General features: G+C 36.3%; 1 protein-coding gene across 1 annotated transcript in view; it reads right to left on the bottom strand.

Annotated features, from left to right (window-relative positions):
* Nucleotides 1-16432, bottom strand: part of dvl3a (dishevelled segment polarity protein 3a) — a 38093-nt gene extending 21661 nt beyond the window's left edge. Inside the window, exons 1-4 of the mRNA XM_056471705.1 lie at nt 16237-16432; nt 8706-8775; nt 3128-3246; nt 2887-3008 (exon numbers count right to left, since the gene is read on the bottom strand). Of these exons, the coding sequence (XP_056327680.1) occupies nt 2887-3008; nt 3128-3246; nt 8706-8775; nt 16237-16397 (472 nt within the window). The 5' untranslated portion in view covers nt 16398-16432. The remainder of the gene's footprint in view (nt 1-2886; nt 3009-3127; nt 3247-8705; nt 8776-16236) is intronic.
* Nucleotides 16433-18364: the final 1932 nt, after the last annotated feature.

The raw sequence follows: 18364 nt of genomic DNA, 5'->3' as shown, positions 1-18364 counted from the left end.
GATGACAGCGAGAGCGGGATGAGATCAGACCTCAGATTCGATGTGTGGCCGCACGTCAAAGTTACTTTACTGCAATTTTTCAATATTGGCTCATCTAAATAAAATTTTCATTCGAGTAAAAGCCGAAATATTGCCAGACAGATGAAGCAACTTTCGGTTTTGGCTTTTTTAACATTAAACGCATAATAATCAAGTGCAAAAAAGAAGAGCTGAACTTGGCAAAAAGTGATCACTGCGGTTGCCGTGATGGTTGCTTTGTTTTTCTGCAGATGGCTTGTCAATGGCGTGGCATTGCTAAATCACTTCTGTTTTAATAAAAATAAAATTATTTATTAATAAACATTGTGAGATGATGGTCGCATGATTTTTAAAATGAGTATGCGTTGCATATTTATGGCTATTGATCTTATCTACCCACAACCCACCCATAGTTAAACCTCAAGTAGCCGACTTTTTGATTACCTAACCTGCGGATCAAAGGCAAAGACTCGTGAATATGAAAGAATTGCACATAACAGGGTTTTATGCGTCCCCAATATGCAATGAGAATGACTCCATAAGGTAACATACACTGCACATACTTTGTGTGTGAAGTCGTGGATGCATGTAAGCGCAAGGATAACTCATCCTTTAAATGTCCATGCCTAATCGTTAACAGATAAGGTCTACGGATTTGCAGGGTTATCAACAATGTGTGTATATTTTTGGCTTGGAACAGCCCTCTGTTAAAGATTTTTTTTGTGTTCATCCTTGCTGCAGGAAAAAAACAAAACTAAAAAACTTTATTGAAACCAAATCTATGAAGTATCGTATCGGTACTCGGTATCGGCAAGTACACAAATTAAAATACTTGTACTCGTATCGGTTTGTAAAAAAAGTGGTATCGGTGCATCCCTAGCATTCTCACCAGCTAAAAACTGTTTTTAAGCATTTTTAAATGTTTTTTTATTTTCTACTAACACACTACAGCAAAAGATAATTGACTTGGTGAAAAAGCTGGTTACAAAACTACTGTTCTAATCATTTCGGCCACCGCTGCATACTTTTAAATTCCAAAATAATGAATATAAATGTGGTTTTAATGTGGTGACTCTATAGGCTGTTTTTAATCAGCCTGATGATGAAAGTAACAAGTTCAACTATGACCAAGTATTCGTTTTTTGTTTTGTCTTTTTCCTCAAATTGGCATTAACTAATAATACTGTATGTCCTATCTAACTCAATTATTAACTTCACCACTGTAGCTAGCTACCTGAACATTCATTGCCTCTCCGAAACGACTTGGCCAGTGACCACTGTTTCAGGGCTGGCACTGCGGGGGTCTGTCTAGAGGATTTACCTCCCCTTCTCTCCTTTTTTGCAGCTTGACATTCTCTTTTTCGTGTTGTTTTATGTTTTCGTGATTTGTGGTGTTGCCACAGTATCGAATAGACTTTCTACAAACATCACAGTTTGCAATATTTTCATTTCAAGAGTTCACACTTAGATATTGTTTGACAACTGTTAGCAGGTTTGGCATGCTGTCCCGGGAGAGAACCCTGAGCTCGGAGATAGGTGAGCTCAGGGCTCCCGCCTGGTCCATAGAGCATATGAGGGGAGTACGAGATCAGGTGGTTCTCGAGAGCTCCCTGTGGTAAAGGAAGAAAGGAGGAGATGGGGTGGATGGGGGGGGGGTTCTTCGGAAAACGAAGCTAAGAGAGTAGTTCTAGCTAGGCTACTTATAGTGAGTTGGGGTTAATCTGATTGGCTAACTAGTGCATGTAGATGAGTGGCCAGCTGTAGTCAATCATATTACGAGCTCCTCTCGAAATTAGTTTGTAAAACTTCACTTACTGCAGTAAAATAACTCCAAACAGCGCTCCTCTTTCTCTCAGTCATCTCAGAACAGCTAAAAGTGCTTGCGCTTGCGAGTCACGTGATGAATAGAAAACTAATAACAGCAGAGCAGAGAGGAGCAACATTGCATACAAGATATAAAAGGGGCGAGGTATTTAGAGACATGTCCGTTCTTATATGAAACAGGAGCAATGTAGTTTAGCGTAAATTAGATGAAATTTAAATAAAAGTATGGATCTCGGAAAGCTACCATTGATCCGATATCAATGCCAACGTTGGTATCGATACTATCGATATTAGGATTGCCCACCCCTAGTCGCTATGACAACACTGCGCACAGACTACCGGTCAAGCTGGCCATGTGAAAAATCGGCAAATTCCAGTCTCTGGCCGGTAAATGTATGATTGACACAGCGGTTATATGCGACTATAAAGCAAAATCCCGGCAAACTCTGTATACATAAACGAAATCCCAGTGAACATTACATAAACAAAATCCTCACAAGCATGTATTTTATTAGGTTCCACCAAAGACTACAATTGGACTTTGGTTCCGCCTATATTTTTATGTGTGATGATAGACAAAGAGATATAATAAGATATCAAAACAAAAACAAAATACACCATAGGATTTAATACTTTAAGACTTTAAGGATCACTCGGTCATTAAAGCTTATTAACATTTTATGCCGGTGTGAGAGACATGAGAATGTGGGTATGAAGGACAGGTAGATTAAAGGTCATCAGATTTATTCCATCTCTGTTAGTCTTATGCTTGGATCACATCAAATGCGTGAGTAAATTACATACAAAGTCAATACAAACATGGGAATAGAGACGAATTATCGACATGCAGAGCGAATGACGTTTGTGAATGTGTAGAATTTGCTCATTTTTTGTGTATTGTATGACGCTGCTCAATAGCACACACAAGCAAACACGCCATGTTTGCGTCATGTTAGTGTCAATGTTAGTGTCAAGCCCTGAATATGACCGTTCTACTAATGAAAGTTGGTTTGCAGTGGAAAAAACAAGATCAATGAGATATACCAGAGTGCTCATGTGAGTGTTTCCTCCGCGATCTGTCCCTGTCTCTGTCTCTCCTGTGTGACACAACCGAATCAGTCTCCGTTTCATCATCCACACCATGCCGGCTGCCTGCAGCCTTTGGACTGTGTGAGAGAAAATGTTAAATATTACAGAATGACTGAAAGTAAGGAAATTGTTCCGAGTCAAAATGCCAGCATGTGACAGAGTTTGATCATTTGTGAAACACGGTGAAAAAGCGTACTGGAAGGATGGGGGTCTGGAATCTCCAATGCCTTGGCTTCTCTCGTGAGATGGCGGCCGCTCAGACTGACTCTCTGCTACTGAACAGCCATCTGAGTGAGAGCCGTCTGATGACACCAGCTATCAACACACACATAAAAAAAGAAATAAATAAAAGTCAGTTCACACAAATGCACACAATTGCGTGGTCTCGTCAGAGGAGCCGGGTGAAAATGTGTTTTAATCCTGGAGTACAATAAGCATCAAACTTACATACTGCACCTTCAAATTAACAAGAAATGATACATTAATGTTATATTAAAATGACCTTTTATAATAAAAAAGATTAAGATATAACAAACTACTAAAAACAATTACATTTTTATACATTTAACGAGTTTTTACAAAAGACTGTAACCCCATGCAATACGTAAGCATAGTCAACAAAAACAATGGTGGACTACTAGACAGTCAGAGATGATGCTGAAAGGACATAGAACCAATTTTTTTTCAGACTGAAGTGTCATCAAGGACTTTCGTATTATTCCAAATCCCTCCTTCCACCCTGTGAGCCGAACAGATGGCTTGTTATGGCACTTTTTACTGCTTTATAAATACGTACAAGTAACAAATCACAAAGTCCTGCTAATTAGTACCAGAAATAGATAAATATTAAGTCTGCACTTTAAAACACAAAGGGACAATAGTACAAACAGCAGCAAACTCTTTACATGCACAGCGTGAGATCAAAAGTCAAAAGAGCAAATCCAACATTAATCTGGTGACAATAAAAACATGCAAAATCAACCATATAATTTCATTTCATTTTCAAGTAAACAATATGCTCGGATTCATTAAAGTCTTTGTCAAATCAAAAATTACTTTGTTTCTTTTGCTAGCGCCACAATTATTGCACCTTTTGCAATAATACCAATGTTCTTAAAAACACCCAGGGCTGGATTAACATAAGGGCTAGGTGAGGCTGAAGCCTCAGGGCCCACGGAAGAAGGGGGTCCTTGATTGGCTGGATAATTAATTTGCGCTATGACTCTTTGTCATGCCTCTTTGAGTTATGCTTTTGCTCATCGATAATGCGAAATATTCCTTTCAGTTCGCTGCTGTTCAAAAACAGTGATGCTGGTGCTAAACTAGGGCTCAGAGTGGCTGTAGCCAAATCAGAATGTTGAATAGCCCTGATTTAGTCACCCATAAGGGTGATCAGATGTCCCAATTTTCCCAGGACAGTCTCTTATTTTGGCACTACCGCGAGAACAGTCCAGTCAAAGCTCGTTGTAGAACAAAAAATAACATTCAAACAGTCTTCATCATTGATTAACTTGTACATGTAGTAACAGAAGCTGGGACAGGCGGAATCTGCTGAATGGACTCATATGGCTCGTTTCCACTGACTGGTACGGTACGGTTCGGTTTGGTACGGGTCACCTTTATCAGGCTTGCGTTTCCACTAACAAGGGTACCCTTTTGGTGGGCGTGGTGTATGACAGAAAGTTTCAGTCGACGTCATTCTCGCTCGAGGAAATGTCTACAATAAAGCTGTACGGGTCACTTACATATCATATGAGAAGCACTTCTCACAAAACAGATGCTTCATACACATAAATACTTGTGTAGAAATGTTTTTACTAACTTTTCAATGAACATGAGTTGATTATAACTGCAGATCAAAGACAGTGCGAAACAGCCTACTGTAACGTCTGTAGCTATCTAAAATAAATAAATAAATGAACATATATAAACACATACAGCCCCTTACAGTCTCCGATATGTTACCAACTACAGAAGAACTACACACAGACATTTCGTCCGTATTTAGGTTCAAAAACAACACAAAATATAGCCTACAGTCAGTGTAAACATCTCATCTGTGTCTGTAATCTTCAGCAGCACATGTAGCCTCTAATTCCATGATTCCCAGTTCATATTAGTCCAAAATGTGAAGATAATAAGTTAGTTATACATGGCATTTTGTTAATGTTTGTTGAAAAATAATGTGCTCCTTTTTTCCGGCTTCTCCTTTGTTTCTTCACGCTTCAGTCTCGCGTTTGTCAGTGTCTGACAGGGGATCGGGTTTCAAAAGCACGTCAATAATCAAGCACACGTTATCATCATCAGCTCAAGAAATTTTTTATTTCAGATATAGACACGCGGTGAACACAAGGAAGAAAGCGAAACCGCTCGCGCTTCAGACTGCCTCGTGAAAACTACGAGGCACAGGGTAGATTCTGCTCTACTACATGGCTTTGTGGCTGTTCATCAAGACGACAACAAGGTTTGTTTGAGCCCGGGTCGACCATGGCTCGTTATTATATGTATATATAATTCCGCTGTAATCTCTCGCTGTGTATTTTAAACATGGCGGGTTTTTTGTTTTCATTCTGGCTTGTTGCGTAAGTGGATGACGTATTTCTGTAAACCAATAGCGTTCAGCTGCGCGTCTAGCTCCGCCTTTTGGTACCCTTTCGAAAGGGTGCCGAAAAAGTGGTACGGTACGGTTTGGTACTCCTTTTGACAGTGGAAACGGCCATAAAAGCATTCCAAACCGAACCGTACCACTCAGTGGAAACGGGCCTATAATTGAATCTCAGTCTCTGCCTCGCAGCAGTTACAACTGGAATAAAAAAAAACCCGACGTGCACCCGCATGATCTTCCATCACAAAATATAACCGAGACATTACGCAAATAAATCAAATAGCCTACACATGCAGTTATCAAAATGTCCATCGTTGCAGAATATCTATCAAGTAAATACACTTGCTTATGCTTTACAGTTAGTCTAACTGAACCAGTTAGAAAGCAAACTTTTTTATGAATGTATACTTTGCTCCTTTTATGAAAATAATAGTAATAACTTGGAGGAATGAAATATTGGCGCTGGCTTTCATCAGACAATATATCTGATGCAAAAAATAAAAGAAAATAAGGATGCTAGCCTTCTGTGACTCAGAAGACCACAGTGTTTTGGATACACAAACGCTACGTGAGATCCGCTTCCTTTAAGGCTGTCTGTTGTCTGATGCAGCCGAGGGAGGAGATTAAAGCATGCAGAAAGGCATGTAGAAACGGTGGGTGGGGAGGACTAGCCTTAAAGGCGCAGTATGACAAAACAGCCCCCTAGTGAAAAAATTTATAAAATATAATCTTGTAAAAGGTATAATGAAATATCTGATGGGTGTTTTGAGCTGAAACTTTACAGACACATTCTGGAGACGCAAAACACTTATATTAAATCTGAATAAAGGGCTAACCTAGGTGCCCTTTAAGAGGCGCGCTGAAAGAATGATTTGCATATGTGTGTGTTTTATCACAGTGATGGCAGCCATGAGCCGCACTAGGAAATAAAAATGAAACTTGGCGCACATCATTTAAATGATCATAACGCATTTTACGGTCATGATTACGACAAGCATTTGATATGTTTTTTCTTTCATAGCTAACACATAATGTTGTGCATGAAATGTTTAACAGTGTCAGTATAGCTACTCTAGCTTACATAGCCTAATGTTGAATATAATGCAAGAAGAAATCTGATAATGACAAATGTCTAATTTTACCAGTGAAAACAAATGGTCTAATTATGTTGTCAATGACAGATGACAAGCACATGTCTCAAACATAATAATTCAATTTTGTAATTAAGAATAGTTGTATTCTGATGTCATCATTTTACTGTGAATTAAAAAATAGGACACACTGAAAGTCGTTCTGTTTTGCCTAATGCCTAAAAATCTGCGGATTTCTGCGGAATTATTTTGGGAGTATCATAACTAAACCCTTAATATGTGAAATAAAAAAAGAAATATCTTTTTAACTTTTATTTAATCTTTAACATGCAAATCCAATTAGATTCACTTTATTTAGTAAACAACGCAAGTCTCTCATATAATACATCTACTAAAAACAGAAAATATTACTGTACAAACTGCATTGTACATAAATCAGATGAACATTTTCACATTAGTAAATAATATTACTGTAATTAATTTAAAAACTGAATAAATATAGATTTACACACATTTACTCAAGTAAATAAACAGAATCATTGATGGGCTAAAAATCTGCGGAATTCTGTGCGTGCAGATTCCGTGTGGGCCTACTAATAACTTTATCAGTTAAAGCTTTTATACATAAACATAGTTAACCTGCAGTTATATAGCATATAGGTGATGTCTGTGTGTAGATGTTCAATGAAGTGTATTTGTATAAATAAACGCAAGAGAGCTCTCAGATTTCATCTCAAATATCTTAATTTGTATTCCATAGACGTATGAAGATCCCAGGGGTTATGAACGACATAAGGCTGAGTATTTAAGAAAAAAAACTGGGTGAACTAATACTTTAACCAGAATGATTTCATTCCAACAAAAACAGTGCTCATGTTTTGGTTTTGTTTTTTGCCCAAAAGATTGTCCAGTGACTATCCACTGAAAGTCATCAATAGTCGCATTTCCACTATTGGGCCAGTGCGAGCCAGGGCTTTAATCGGGCCAGGCCGGGCCAATAGCCCGGGAGGTTGAGAAATGAGGCCGAAATCATGTCGCGTTTTCACTGTCGGGCTAGTTGCTCGCAGCGCGTCACACAAACACCGCCCCCAGAACGTCCCCCGAATCAAACGTCACACAACCCGTCACACAACCCGCCCACTTCAGCGGGAACAAAAAACTCAAATTATAACCACAAACACAACCTGGCATCACTACGAGAGCTAGAAGATGGAGAACACCGAAGCGATTGCTTTTTTACTGTTTGTGGTCTGTTGGTGTAAGGCCAGACAGCGATCCCTGAATAAGGACATTCGAGTTCGGCGGCATTTACTTCGAACACAGATTTTGGCTGCAAGGCGCAAAAGAGCAGCCGAGCGACGAGAACGACGTATACAACGACAACTGCAATGGCAACAGTGGATGAACATGATAATATTTCATCTTGTCTCCTCTTTACCTGACAGGAAAACTCCGCCTTCGTACGTAACCCCGCCCCGAAGCCCAAGTTGGCCCTCCTTGGCCCAAGGTATTCGGCGGGCCGAAAAAGGCCGGACGCTGGCCCCAAGGAAGCCCGGCTTTGGCCCGATTACGCCCCGGAAGTGAGAGTGGAAACGCGACTGGCCTTGGCTCGCCCTGGCTTGCTCGCTTTAGGCGCTATAGTGGAAACGCGGCTAATAATTCGGTCGTGTTCTACTCTCTACTCTTTTTGCGGAGAGGAAAGAGGAAATCCCATGACTACTCAACCCAAAACTACTCTGTTTACCTAGTAACATATACATGTGTTTTGTTATGTGTATATGCTGTCAATAAGAATGAAAAAGATGTTCATTGTGGCTTTGTGCCATTTAAATATAAATGAGCCGCTCTTAAAATGAAACGCAAGCAGCATACTGAAGTCTTTGACTAGTTGGATCAGACTGAAGCAAACCTTAAACAGGAATGACTGGCAGTCTCTTTGAAAAAAAAATACAAATAAAGCAGTGCCAGCACTCAAGAGAACCGGGAATGGGCTGAATTAAAAGGTTGATCTATTATGCAAGGAGCACCAGGGAATTGAGATGCAGGACTGGACGAGATATGTGTGTGTGTGTTCTCACCCAACAAATCACACGGCCATTGTAACAGGGAAGCTTTGCATTGTCGTCTGTGATTTCTTCCTTGACCACCCTGCAGAAACAACAAGACACAGAAAATAAATAAATTAATAAATCAGAACAGATGAGTCTCATTTTCATACAACAGTCTGACAAAAAGAGCAAGTTCAGCTTTAGAGATCCCAAGAGTGTCTGGGAATAAATTAGAATACATAAATGAGACAATGCCAGTGGATGAAAGGAAGGACGGGTTAGAACAGAAATGCATAAATCAGACAAGCGTGCGCACACATGTGCTCACACACACAAAACACAAAGAGCTGAAACTCCACAAGACAACACTACATTTAAAGTCATTTTAGCTTTACAGTAATATTGATTCCTGTATGAAAAGATCCGTTGTTCTTAGGTAAAACCAAAAAAGGCAATACATTTACAACCAACAGCCCTATGACATTTGAAAACGTTGTAAAGCATATAAATGGGTTTCAAGTCAGGTTTCCCCATCTTTTTGACCAATAAAGTTCTTTAGACTTTTTTTTAGATGTTTACAGCATAGAATATTTCTACTATTATTGTTGATTTTGATGATTTCCAATGGTATTTGAAGTAGTAATGCCTAAAATTAAAACATTTAAACAATTACACTTTAAATCGCACTTGTGCAAAACATCGGGGCATCATCCAGAACAGAACAGACCATTTAATAATCACCGGAGTCACTACGCGGTTAACAATTTCCTGTAGAATCTACAGTAACTTACTCAGTTTAAATATACTGTAAAATGCTGTATTTACTTTACAAAACCCATTTATCCTGCTCTATATGTACTTACTGCATTGTATATCTTTACTGTATCAAGTAATTTTCACAAATCAACTTTAAAATACAGTAACATACTGAATAACAGTTATACAGTTCACAATACAGCTAAATACTGTGAAATTGACAAAAATCATTAATAGCGTACCTTAACCCACATGCGTCAAACTCAAGGTACGTGGCCAATAAGGAGTACACCATATCATTTTATGTGGCCCGCGAGTACATATGATTCATACCAAATGCAAATTGATTAAAACGAGTGTGCAAACTAGGTGGCATGAAGGACACGGAATGTGCTGAGAATACGAAGAATTCACTTCAATTGTGACTTAAGTCCACACTCAAGATAATTTAACTTGATCAGAAAATTCACGCAAGGTAAAAAGCATCCAGCGAGAAATCTTCAGTGAGTGATGCGGTGCTTCACTTGGAGGAAGCTGCTTTACATTGTATATTGACTATAAACTACATCTCCCATAATGCACGTTTTTTTTCCACAAGGCAGCAGTGTTTCCACAGCTGCATTCAACTAAGCAGGATTTGTTCGATATTTGCAACTTAAAATTATTGGTTATTCCTAAGTTCGGTCAAATTTAAATAAGGCAATGACTTGCATCTGATGATATTTGATATTTGTGTTAATTACCTTGATGGAGTAACGTGTGTTTCTTACACTTAAAAAAATATGTTTGCCATTTGTTCAAATCACTTATTTGTAAAAACAATAACGTTAATTTAATCAATTTGTGTTGGGACAACATGGAGGAATTATGTGAAACAAAAAAATGTTTGTTCAAACTACTTATTTAAAATGAGCTAAAACAACTCAATTCTTGATTTTTAAAGGAGCAACTTAATTGTTCTATGTTTGATCCACTTAAATTGGTAAAAAAAAATAATAATTTGCTAGCTTAATTCTTTCATGCTATCAAACACAAATCGATTGTATATATTAACGGATACCCGACATTTTTTAGTGTGAGCTGATTAATTAAATAACCCAACAACTTGAAATCTTTTTTACATTTATACAAATACATCTATTTTTATTGTTAATAAAATATGTTATAACAAAATAAAGAGATAATTATTTAACAATATGTTAAAGGAGTAGTAACATTTATAGACTCTTATAGTTACAATTGGCCCATTTGATGGCAGCCATGATGCTGAAGTGGTAACCATGAAGAGTAACGCCCACATTCACACGGGGCGTCAGCCTCAACGCTTCCCATTCACTTCAAATGAGTTGTCAAGAATTTCCGAACTGAATTGAGAATCCGTCCGTTGGCACTGCTGTTGGGAATTTCTTAACTATTTGGAAGCGTCAGCCAATCAGATTGCTTTACCAAATACCCCAGCTCAGACAGTAGCAAATTGCGGACTAATTTCATTGGCTGACGCTGCTATGAAGATCGCATTAGTCCCGACTTCAGACAAGCCCTCCATCAAGTGCTGACGCTAAAGCCTGTGCGAATTGGGCGTAATGCTGTTTTTTTTCTGTTGCATTGCAATATTATTGACACACATTACGTGTATATGCAATTTTAGCTTGGTTTTTATGAATCTGTGAAGAACTCATCTGTCCTACAACTTGTTGCTAGTTCATCTTACATGATCTTGTTTTGCGACAAATACAATACAAATGGTTGTGTTGACACAAAATTTCTATTTCAAATAAATGATGATCTTTTAAACTTATATTAAATGTATATTCGTAATATCATGATATAGTTTATAAAAATATTTAAATGATGTATGAAGAAAAAAAAGTGACAATAAGAACTAAAATAAAAGTGGCAAAATTCAGCTTTGCATCAAAGGAATAAATAAAAACGGCATTTTTAAATATAATTAAGGTCAAAATAATATTACTGTTTTTTAATACCCGGCCACATTAATGCAATCTTGGGTAGCAAAAGATAATAACAAAAATAGATTACTAAATAATTTGACAATTATGGAACAGATAAAGTTAGAGCACAAGCAATGTCAAGTTGAACTTCACAAAAAAACAAACAAAGGAACAAATCAAAATGATTTTCATTTGCATTGAACACCACGCAGGGACACTTAACACTTTAAATCCAGAATATTTCAGAATTCTTTACTACCTATTTGTAACAGACTTCCATTCATTTGCTAACAGTCTAATCCGATAAATGCATTTAAAAATAGATAAAAGACCTCTTTGTTGCGTTGACAGACGTGTTATACATCAATTGAGACTAATTCAATTGAGCTATTCGTTTCCATTTGGCAGAAATCCGAGCCTGTCCTTCAGCGAAGAACATCTTTAAGCTTTTAATGAACTTTTTTTTTCAAGGGGAGTTAAAGGGAGGGGAACGGGACGATCAAACTACGACATATTTCACTGGAGAAGGTTGTAAAGCTGCCAGTGCTGAAGCGATCAGGGCATTCCACACTGACTGCCTGCAGTTGTTCCAAGTCAACATTCTTTCGCCTAGTGAAACAGACAGACAGGACAAGAACAGTAGCCTGAACACTAAATGTGACTTATTCACAAGCTAGGGCTTGGTTTAAAGACACAGGCAATGTTCTAGCGTCGTTCAGAATAAAAAGTACACTTGCGTAAAAACGAAAAAGCATCCTTATTCTGACCTGAACTTATAAATAGAAATATATAAAAGAATAAATGAACATACTACGAAAGCCAGTGGCAAAGCATACCGATTTATAATGACAATTAACTAGATTTTGAGAACTGCACTGTGATCCTTAAAGGAATCGTTCACCCAGAATTGAAAATGTACTTACTATTTACCCTTAAGTGGTAACACAAAAAATATATATTTTTAAGAAAGCCAAAAAACTTGAAATCTCTGACTTCCATAGTACAAATACTATTGAAGTCAATGGTAAACAGTTTACAACAGTTTTATAAAATGTCCTCTTTTGTGTTCAACAGCGTTGTAAAATTAAAACTTGTAAAGGTTTGGCAAAAGTTACGAATGAGTAAATGATGACAAAATTGACATTTTTAGGTGAACTATCCCTTTAAATGGAGTTCTATAACACAACTTAAAACCGTTAATTAAATCTGATTGACAAGATTTGTTCATGAGCATTTTCATGCAAATGTCAAGCAAAAGTTGAAACCGTTTTCACCAAAGTTTTCACCAAAATAGCAAAACCATTTCTGCATTTTTTGTGCAAGCATTTTAGTGCTTTAAAAATACTCAAAAATGTCTGTTAATGTATTCAAATGTGTATATTTGATTAACCAAAGTCACACAAGTGGCAATTTCACATCTGTCACATCCAAAACGAAGAGATGTCACATCCATAACAAAGCTTTTCATTATAAATGCAAAACATGTTAAATAAAATCAATCATTTTTGTTCTATAATTAGTCGACTCTTATCCTTTTGATTAGCATTGATTCTTTTGGGTTGTGCAGTTTAATTCGCAGAATTTCTACAACACATGTTGTGTATTGTAAACTCGCAGACTTTTTCCATCACATCCATAACACGTTTACTTCCCTCATTTAAATAAAAAACGTTTACAGCATATTTTTTCTGATCCCAGAACTCTGTGGTTAGTTGTTTTTGAAAATATAAACAGATGTTTCAATATCAGTTTTGAGATTTCACTGCATATGTCACACCCAGAACGCTGGAACTGCTCTCATATAAACAATTATTTACACTAAATTACATTTGTGTCAGCGGGTGTCTTCTGAAAAGCGTGGCAAAACGTAACCACTATTATTTTGTTTTTTTACTAAATTTATTCACTAACTATCTGCTTGTCAAGTCATGAAGTATCGGTGACATATGGAATACTGTTTCTGGGTCCAAGTTGCTACTTATTTGAATTGAGAAAATATTTGTTTATGGCCATATCACACTTTTTAGTCATATCACACTGTAAAGTGAATTTTATATTAAATCACAGTGTACACAACAGTCTCTAGACTTGCTGCATCACAAATACCAAAATTTAAACAATTTATTAAAAATTTATCACTTTCTGGCCATCGGATATTAGGCATGGAGATATATATATATATATATATATATATATATATATATATATATATATATATATATATATATATATATATATATATATATATATATATATATCCGGAAGCCACTTCACGTGACGTCACCCTTAACAAGCGGATACAAGACATTCTAATAAGAAGAAAAAAAAAGAAAACAAATAAGCTTTTATTGTTTTGATAATAGAAAACACCATAAACCTCTTTGACCAACATGTACATAGTAATCTGTTAAGAACTATAAATTGTGCCATAATAATGTCAAGATACAAGGTAAATGGACAAAAATTCACTGAAAAAAAAACTGTTAACCAAACCAATTTTTTGTTTACTATTTATCATCACTTCTGAAAGTCTGTAGATCACATTAAATTTTGGAATCCTCTCATATTTCCTTGTTTTCTATGACCTGGCAATCCTGGGGGCTATTTCATGAACCAAGCTTAGAGGAAAAAGTCAGGTTTATTTTGGTAAGTCAGGTTTATTAACTTAATTAAGTTCCAGCTTTGTTAACATTTGCCTGTCATAATTTGATGCCATTTTAATTCACTTAACCTCTTAATAATAATTAAAACTTTATAGTCACTTGATAGTAAATATAAATATACACCAAACATCTTTTAGAATAGAACTATAGTACATTTAAATTCAAACAAGTTACTGCAAACAAATCAAATACAAACTACAACATTTCAACTCAATGTTTATCTTTATGTTTCTGTCGATAGGCATTAGTTGCCAGAGTAAATGAGTTTGAACCATCGTAAATTTGATTCATGAAACAGAATCCACCATTAATAAACCTGACTTATCAAAATAATCCTGGCTTTTTTCTCTAAGTTTGGTTTATGCAACACCCCCAGGTTTGCCACGTCACAGAAAAAAGGAAATATGAGAGGATTCTAAAATTCAATGTGATCTACAGACTTTCAAAAGTGACGATAATTAGTAAAAAATTGGTTTAAATATATAAAGTAAAATAAAAGGTTTTTTTCAGTGAATTTTTGGACTTTTATTTTGTATCTTGACATTATTATGGCACAATTTATAGTGCTTAACATTACTATGTACATGTTGGTCAAAGATGTTTATGGTGTTTTCTATTATCAAAACAATGAAAGTTTTTGCTTTTCCTCATTAGAATGTATTGTATAGTTAGTGACTAAATTAAGTAAAAAAAGATTTTAAAAAATTGTGGTTACATTTTGCCATGCTTTTCAGAAGACACAAGCTTAAATATAATTCAGAGTAAATAATTGTTTATATGAGAGCAGTTCCAGCGTTATGGATGTGACATTTGCAGTAAAATCTTAAAACATAAATTGACAAAGTCCATATTAACATTATATAACAGAAACATAAAAATATATAAAAATTGAGTTGAAATGATGTAGTTTGTATTTGATTTGTTTGCAGAAACTTGTTTGAACTTAAATGTATTATTGTTCTATTCTAAAAGATGTTTGGTTTGTGTGTGTATATATATATATATATATATATATATATATATATATATATATATATATATATATATATATATATATATATATATATATATACACACACAATCAAGTGACTATAAAGTTTTAATCATTATTAAGAGGTTAAGTGAATTAAAATGGCATCAAATTATGACAGGCGAATGTTAACATTACTTTGATTAAGCTTGAACTTAAGACTTAGCCTGAGAGTTAACCTGTCCTGGACCAGGCTAGTTTCCCAGGATAAGTTGCCAGAGAAACTGAGTTTAATTTTTGAAACAGAATCCGCCATTAATAAACCTGACTTACCAAAATAAGCCTGACTTTTTCTTTAAGCTTGGTTTATGGAACAGCCCACAGGTCTCAGATTTATTACGTGTACAACGTCTACGTTGGGTCTTTTTAGGCCTACAAGAGGTCAAAGAGTCACGTTGAAAATTGTTATGTTATGGTTACTGAGCAAGAAAGACCCAGTCATGAATAAAATGCACCTAGAACGCTAAAAACAATCTTTCGGGGCGCTCGGTAAATAACGTTAGTCGTTGAACAGCGCATGCGCTTGGCAGACTCGAACAGAATCTACTGTAAGTTAGTTTTGAGATGTGCTTTTGATTCAGGGTGGAACATTCCTTAGTGTGTTAACGTTTGTTAAACTGGATAGTTTCGGCGATACTCGCTATTAAATGTTCAGACACGGAGGTGCTTTGTGGGATAAAAAAGAAAATACTTTAGGAACCGGATCTGAGCACAATGAGTGTAAAGAAACCCCAAAAGCACTAGTGATTTTAGTGTAGTCATGGTAATTTAGACTGACGCGGGAGAACATTTAGGAAGGAATGATCTCGAACAACACCCTGTGATCCCAAACCACTCACTTAACTTAATAACTACACCCCAAGATCAGGCCAAACGCCGTATTTGAGTTATCCAGTCTTAAAATGGATGCCGTCTTCAATTGAACAGGACCAAACATTCACCCCTACTGAACTCCACACACACACACACATCCATACACACACCTCACATCTGACTTCTTCCACACACTCACACAAACAACGAAAGATATATATCTGCCTCTGAAAGATCACGTCAGTCGATATGAGATCCAAACAAGGGAAGAAAACGTGCGAAGAGCTGGAGTTAAATGGGAGAATTCATGCAGAAGTGCTAAGAAAACTAATATACGGCGAGCTCACCCAAAGTCATCGTCCATAGATTTAAAGAAAAACTTGTAGTTTGGTTTCTTGAGAGCATTTTTCAGGTCTAAAAGGGTGACCCTTTCCGCAGGGATGGGCAGTTTGACCAGGTATGGAGTTTCCTGGTCGTCGAGATGGTAGATAACTTTAGTCTCCCCCATTGCAGACCGCTGGGGAGAAGTGGACGGCGGTCATCCAGTGCCCTGGTGCCTCTCCAGAACGGGCTTGAACTCGCTTTCACCCGCCAGTGGACTTTTTTGTTAATCCCGTTCGTTGTTTCTTTCTTTCCTTTCTTGCCTTGCTCCGGAGTTCCCAGGGATCTTCTGCATCAGCGCAAATATTCCATGAGCTGATGGGCTCGAAAGGTGATTATTGATCCGTACTCCTATTTCACGTTATCTCGCTTGTTGAGAACGGAGAATAACGCGTAAAATGTGTGGTACAATAGATTATTTTGATCAGGAATGTCGTGGCTACTCGGAGAGCTTCCCTGTGCTCTCCTTCCAGAGGGTTTTGTATTGCTTTCATTGACGCCGACTGCCCGAGGAAACGTGCTCCCCCTAGCGGAGAGGGGTGCTAGGTGTGGAAAAAAAAGAGTTATGTGGGGTCATTGTGCTGCTAAACGGATGCCATTTGGAGAGTAGGGAAAACCGAGAGAGCTTAGCTCTTCTGTAGGCAAGAAAAAAAGGTTTATCTTTCTGGATAGCTATCAAACGGAATCAAACACATAAATAAATATTAAATAAATTATAAAGCCATAAATAAAAATAAATCTGGCAACTGTATTAGATTAGGTCATGCCAAGATGTACCTGATACATTTACGTTCCAAGAAAAAAATAGGAAAATATATATGGTTTAATGTTTAGGGAGAAATATAATTACTTTCTTAAAAAACAGAGTAATAAAAACTTTTACTGGAAGGAAATTATTATTTCACTATTTGAAAAATAATGTCTTGCATCTGAAACATTGTGTATTTATCTGTACATTGTTGTCATTCATGTTTAATGATCCATTTTCGTAATATAAATGTTAACTGTCATACATATCAACAGAAGACACCCACTGATGTCTTTGAGTTCAACAATAGTGTATATTGCATAAAATTATTTTCATGCTTATTTACAAGACTCTTTTGATGACTATTTAATGACCACAATGCAGCCCTAAAACATATTTATAGCAAGATATTTATATCAGTTTAAATATAATACATTTTAGTACTTAAACTGTATCAAGTACAGGTGAATTTAAGATCGTTTCGTTTTACTTTAATAGTCATGAATATTCTCCACTTTCGCCATTTAGTGAAGTTTTTTTTTCCCTCTCCGCTGTCGCCTCTGGCTTGCATGGTTCGGGATCTGTAGAGCTGCGCATCGTTGGATTTGCTCTTCAGTATTTGGACTCTCAGTAGTGATTATTAAACCACACTGAACTGAGCTAAACTGAACTGAACTTAAACACTAAAAACTGAACTACACTGTTCCAATTTACTATGACCTTTTATGTGAAGCTGCTTTGACACAATCTACATTGTATAAGCGCTATACAAATAAAGGTGAATTAAATTGAATATATTACACTCAAGGGCAGTTTAACTATTTCACTCATATTTTGACATTTCTTAGAAAATATTATTTCAAACATGATGAACTTTACTTACATTTAATCTGCTTTCTATTAACACCTTCTGTTTATAAACATAAAACCTACCAAATCAGTCAATATATTTATTTCTTGACAAATCAAAATGTGTTCGTAGTTCACATAATTATTATGGTTTGCAGACAGGTTTTTCTTGCACTCAAAAAAACTTTAAGCTACTTATTTAAAATAAGCCCAAAACAACACAATACTTGAGTTTTTTTATGTCAACTTAATTGTTTTTATGTTCAATCCACTTAAATTTGTAATGCATTTCGTTCATGTTGTCCAAACACAAATTGATTGTGTGGAACTCAGCATTTTTTTAGTGTACAGCTGTTACTGTGTAACTTAACACATTACATTACCACATTGGGAAATGCTTTAGATTTTTTATGAGGTGCTGTCACATGAAATGTTTTAATTCCAGAATCACCTCATAATAAAAAAAACATTCCAATTATTATGCTTTACTCTTTTTC

The sequence above is a fragment of the Danio aesculapii genome, chromosome 2, assembly GCF_903798145.1.
Source record: "Danio aesculapii chromosome 2, fDanAes4.1, whole genome shotgun sequence".
NCBI classification, from domain to species: Eukaryota; Metazoa; Chordata; class Actinopteri; order Cypriniformes; family Danionidae; genus Danio; species Danio aesculapii.
Note: the sequence above shows the minus strand (reverse complement) of the source record. Positions and strands in the feature narration are given on the sequence as shown.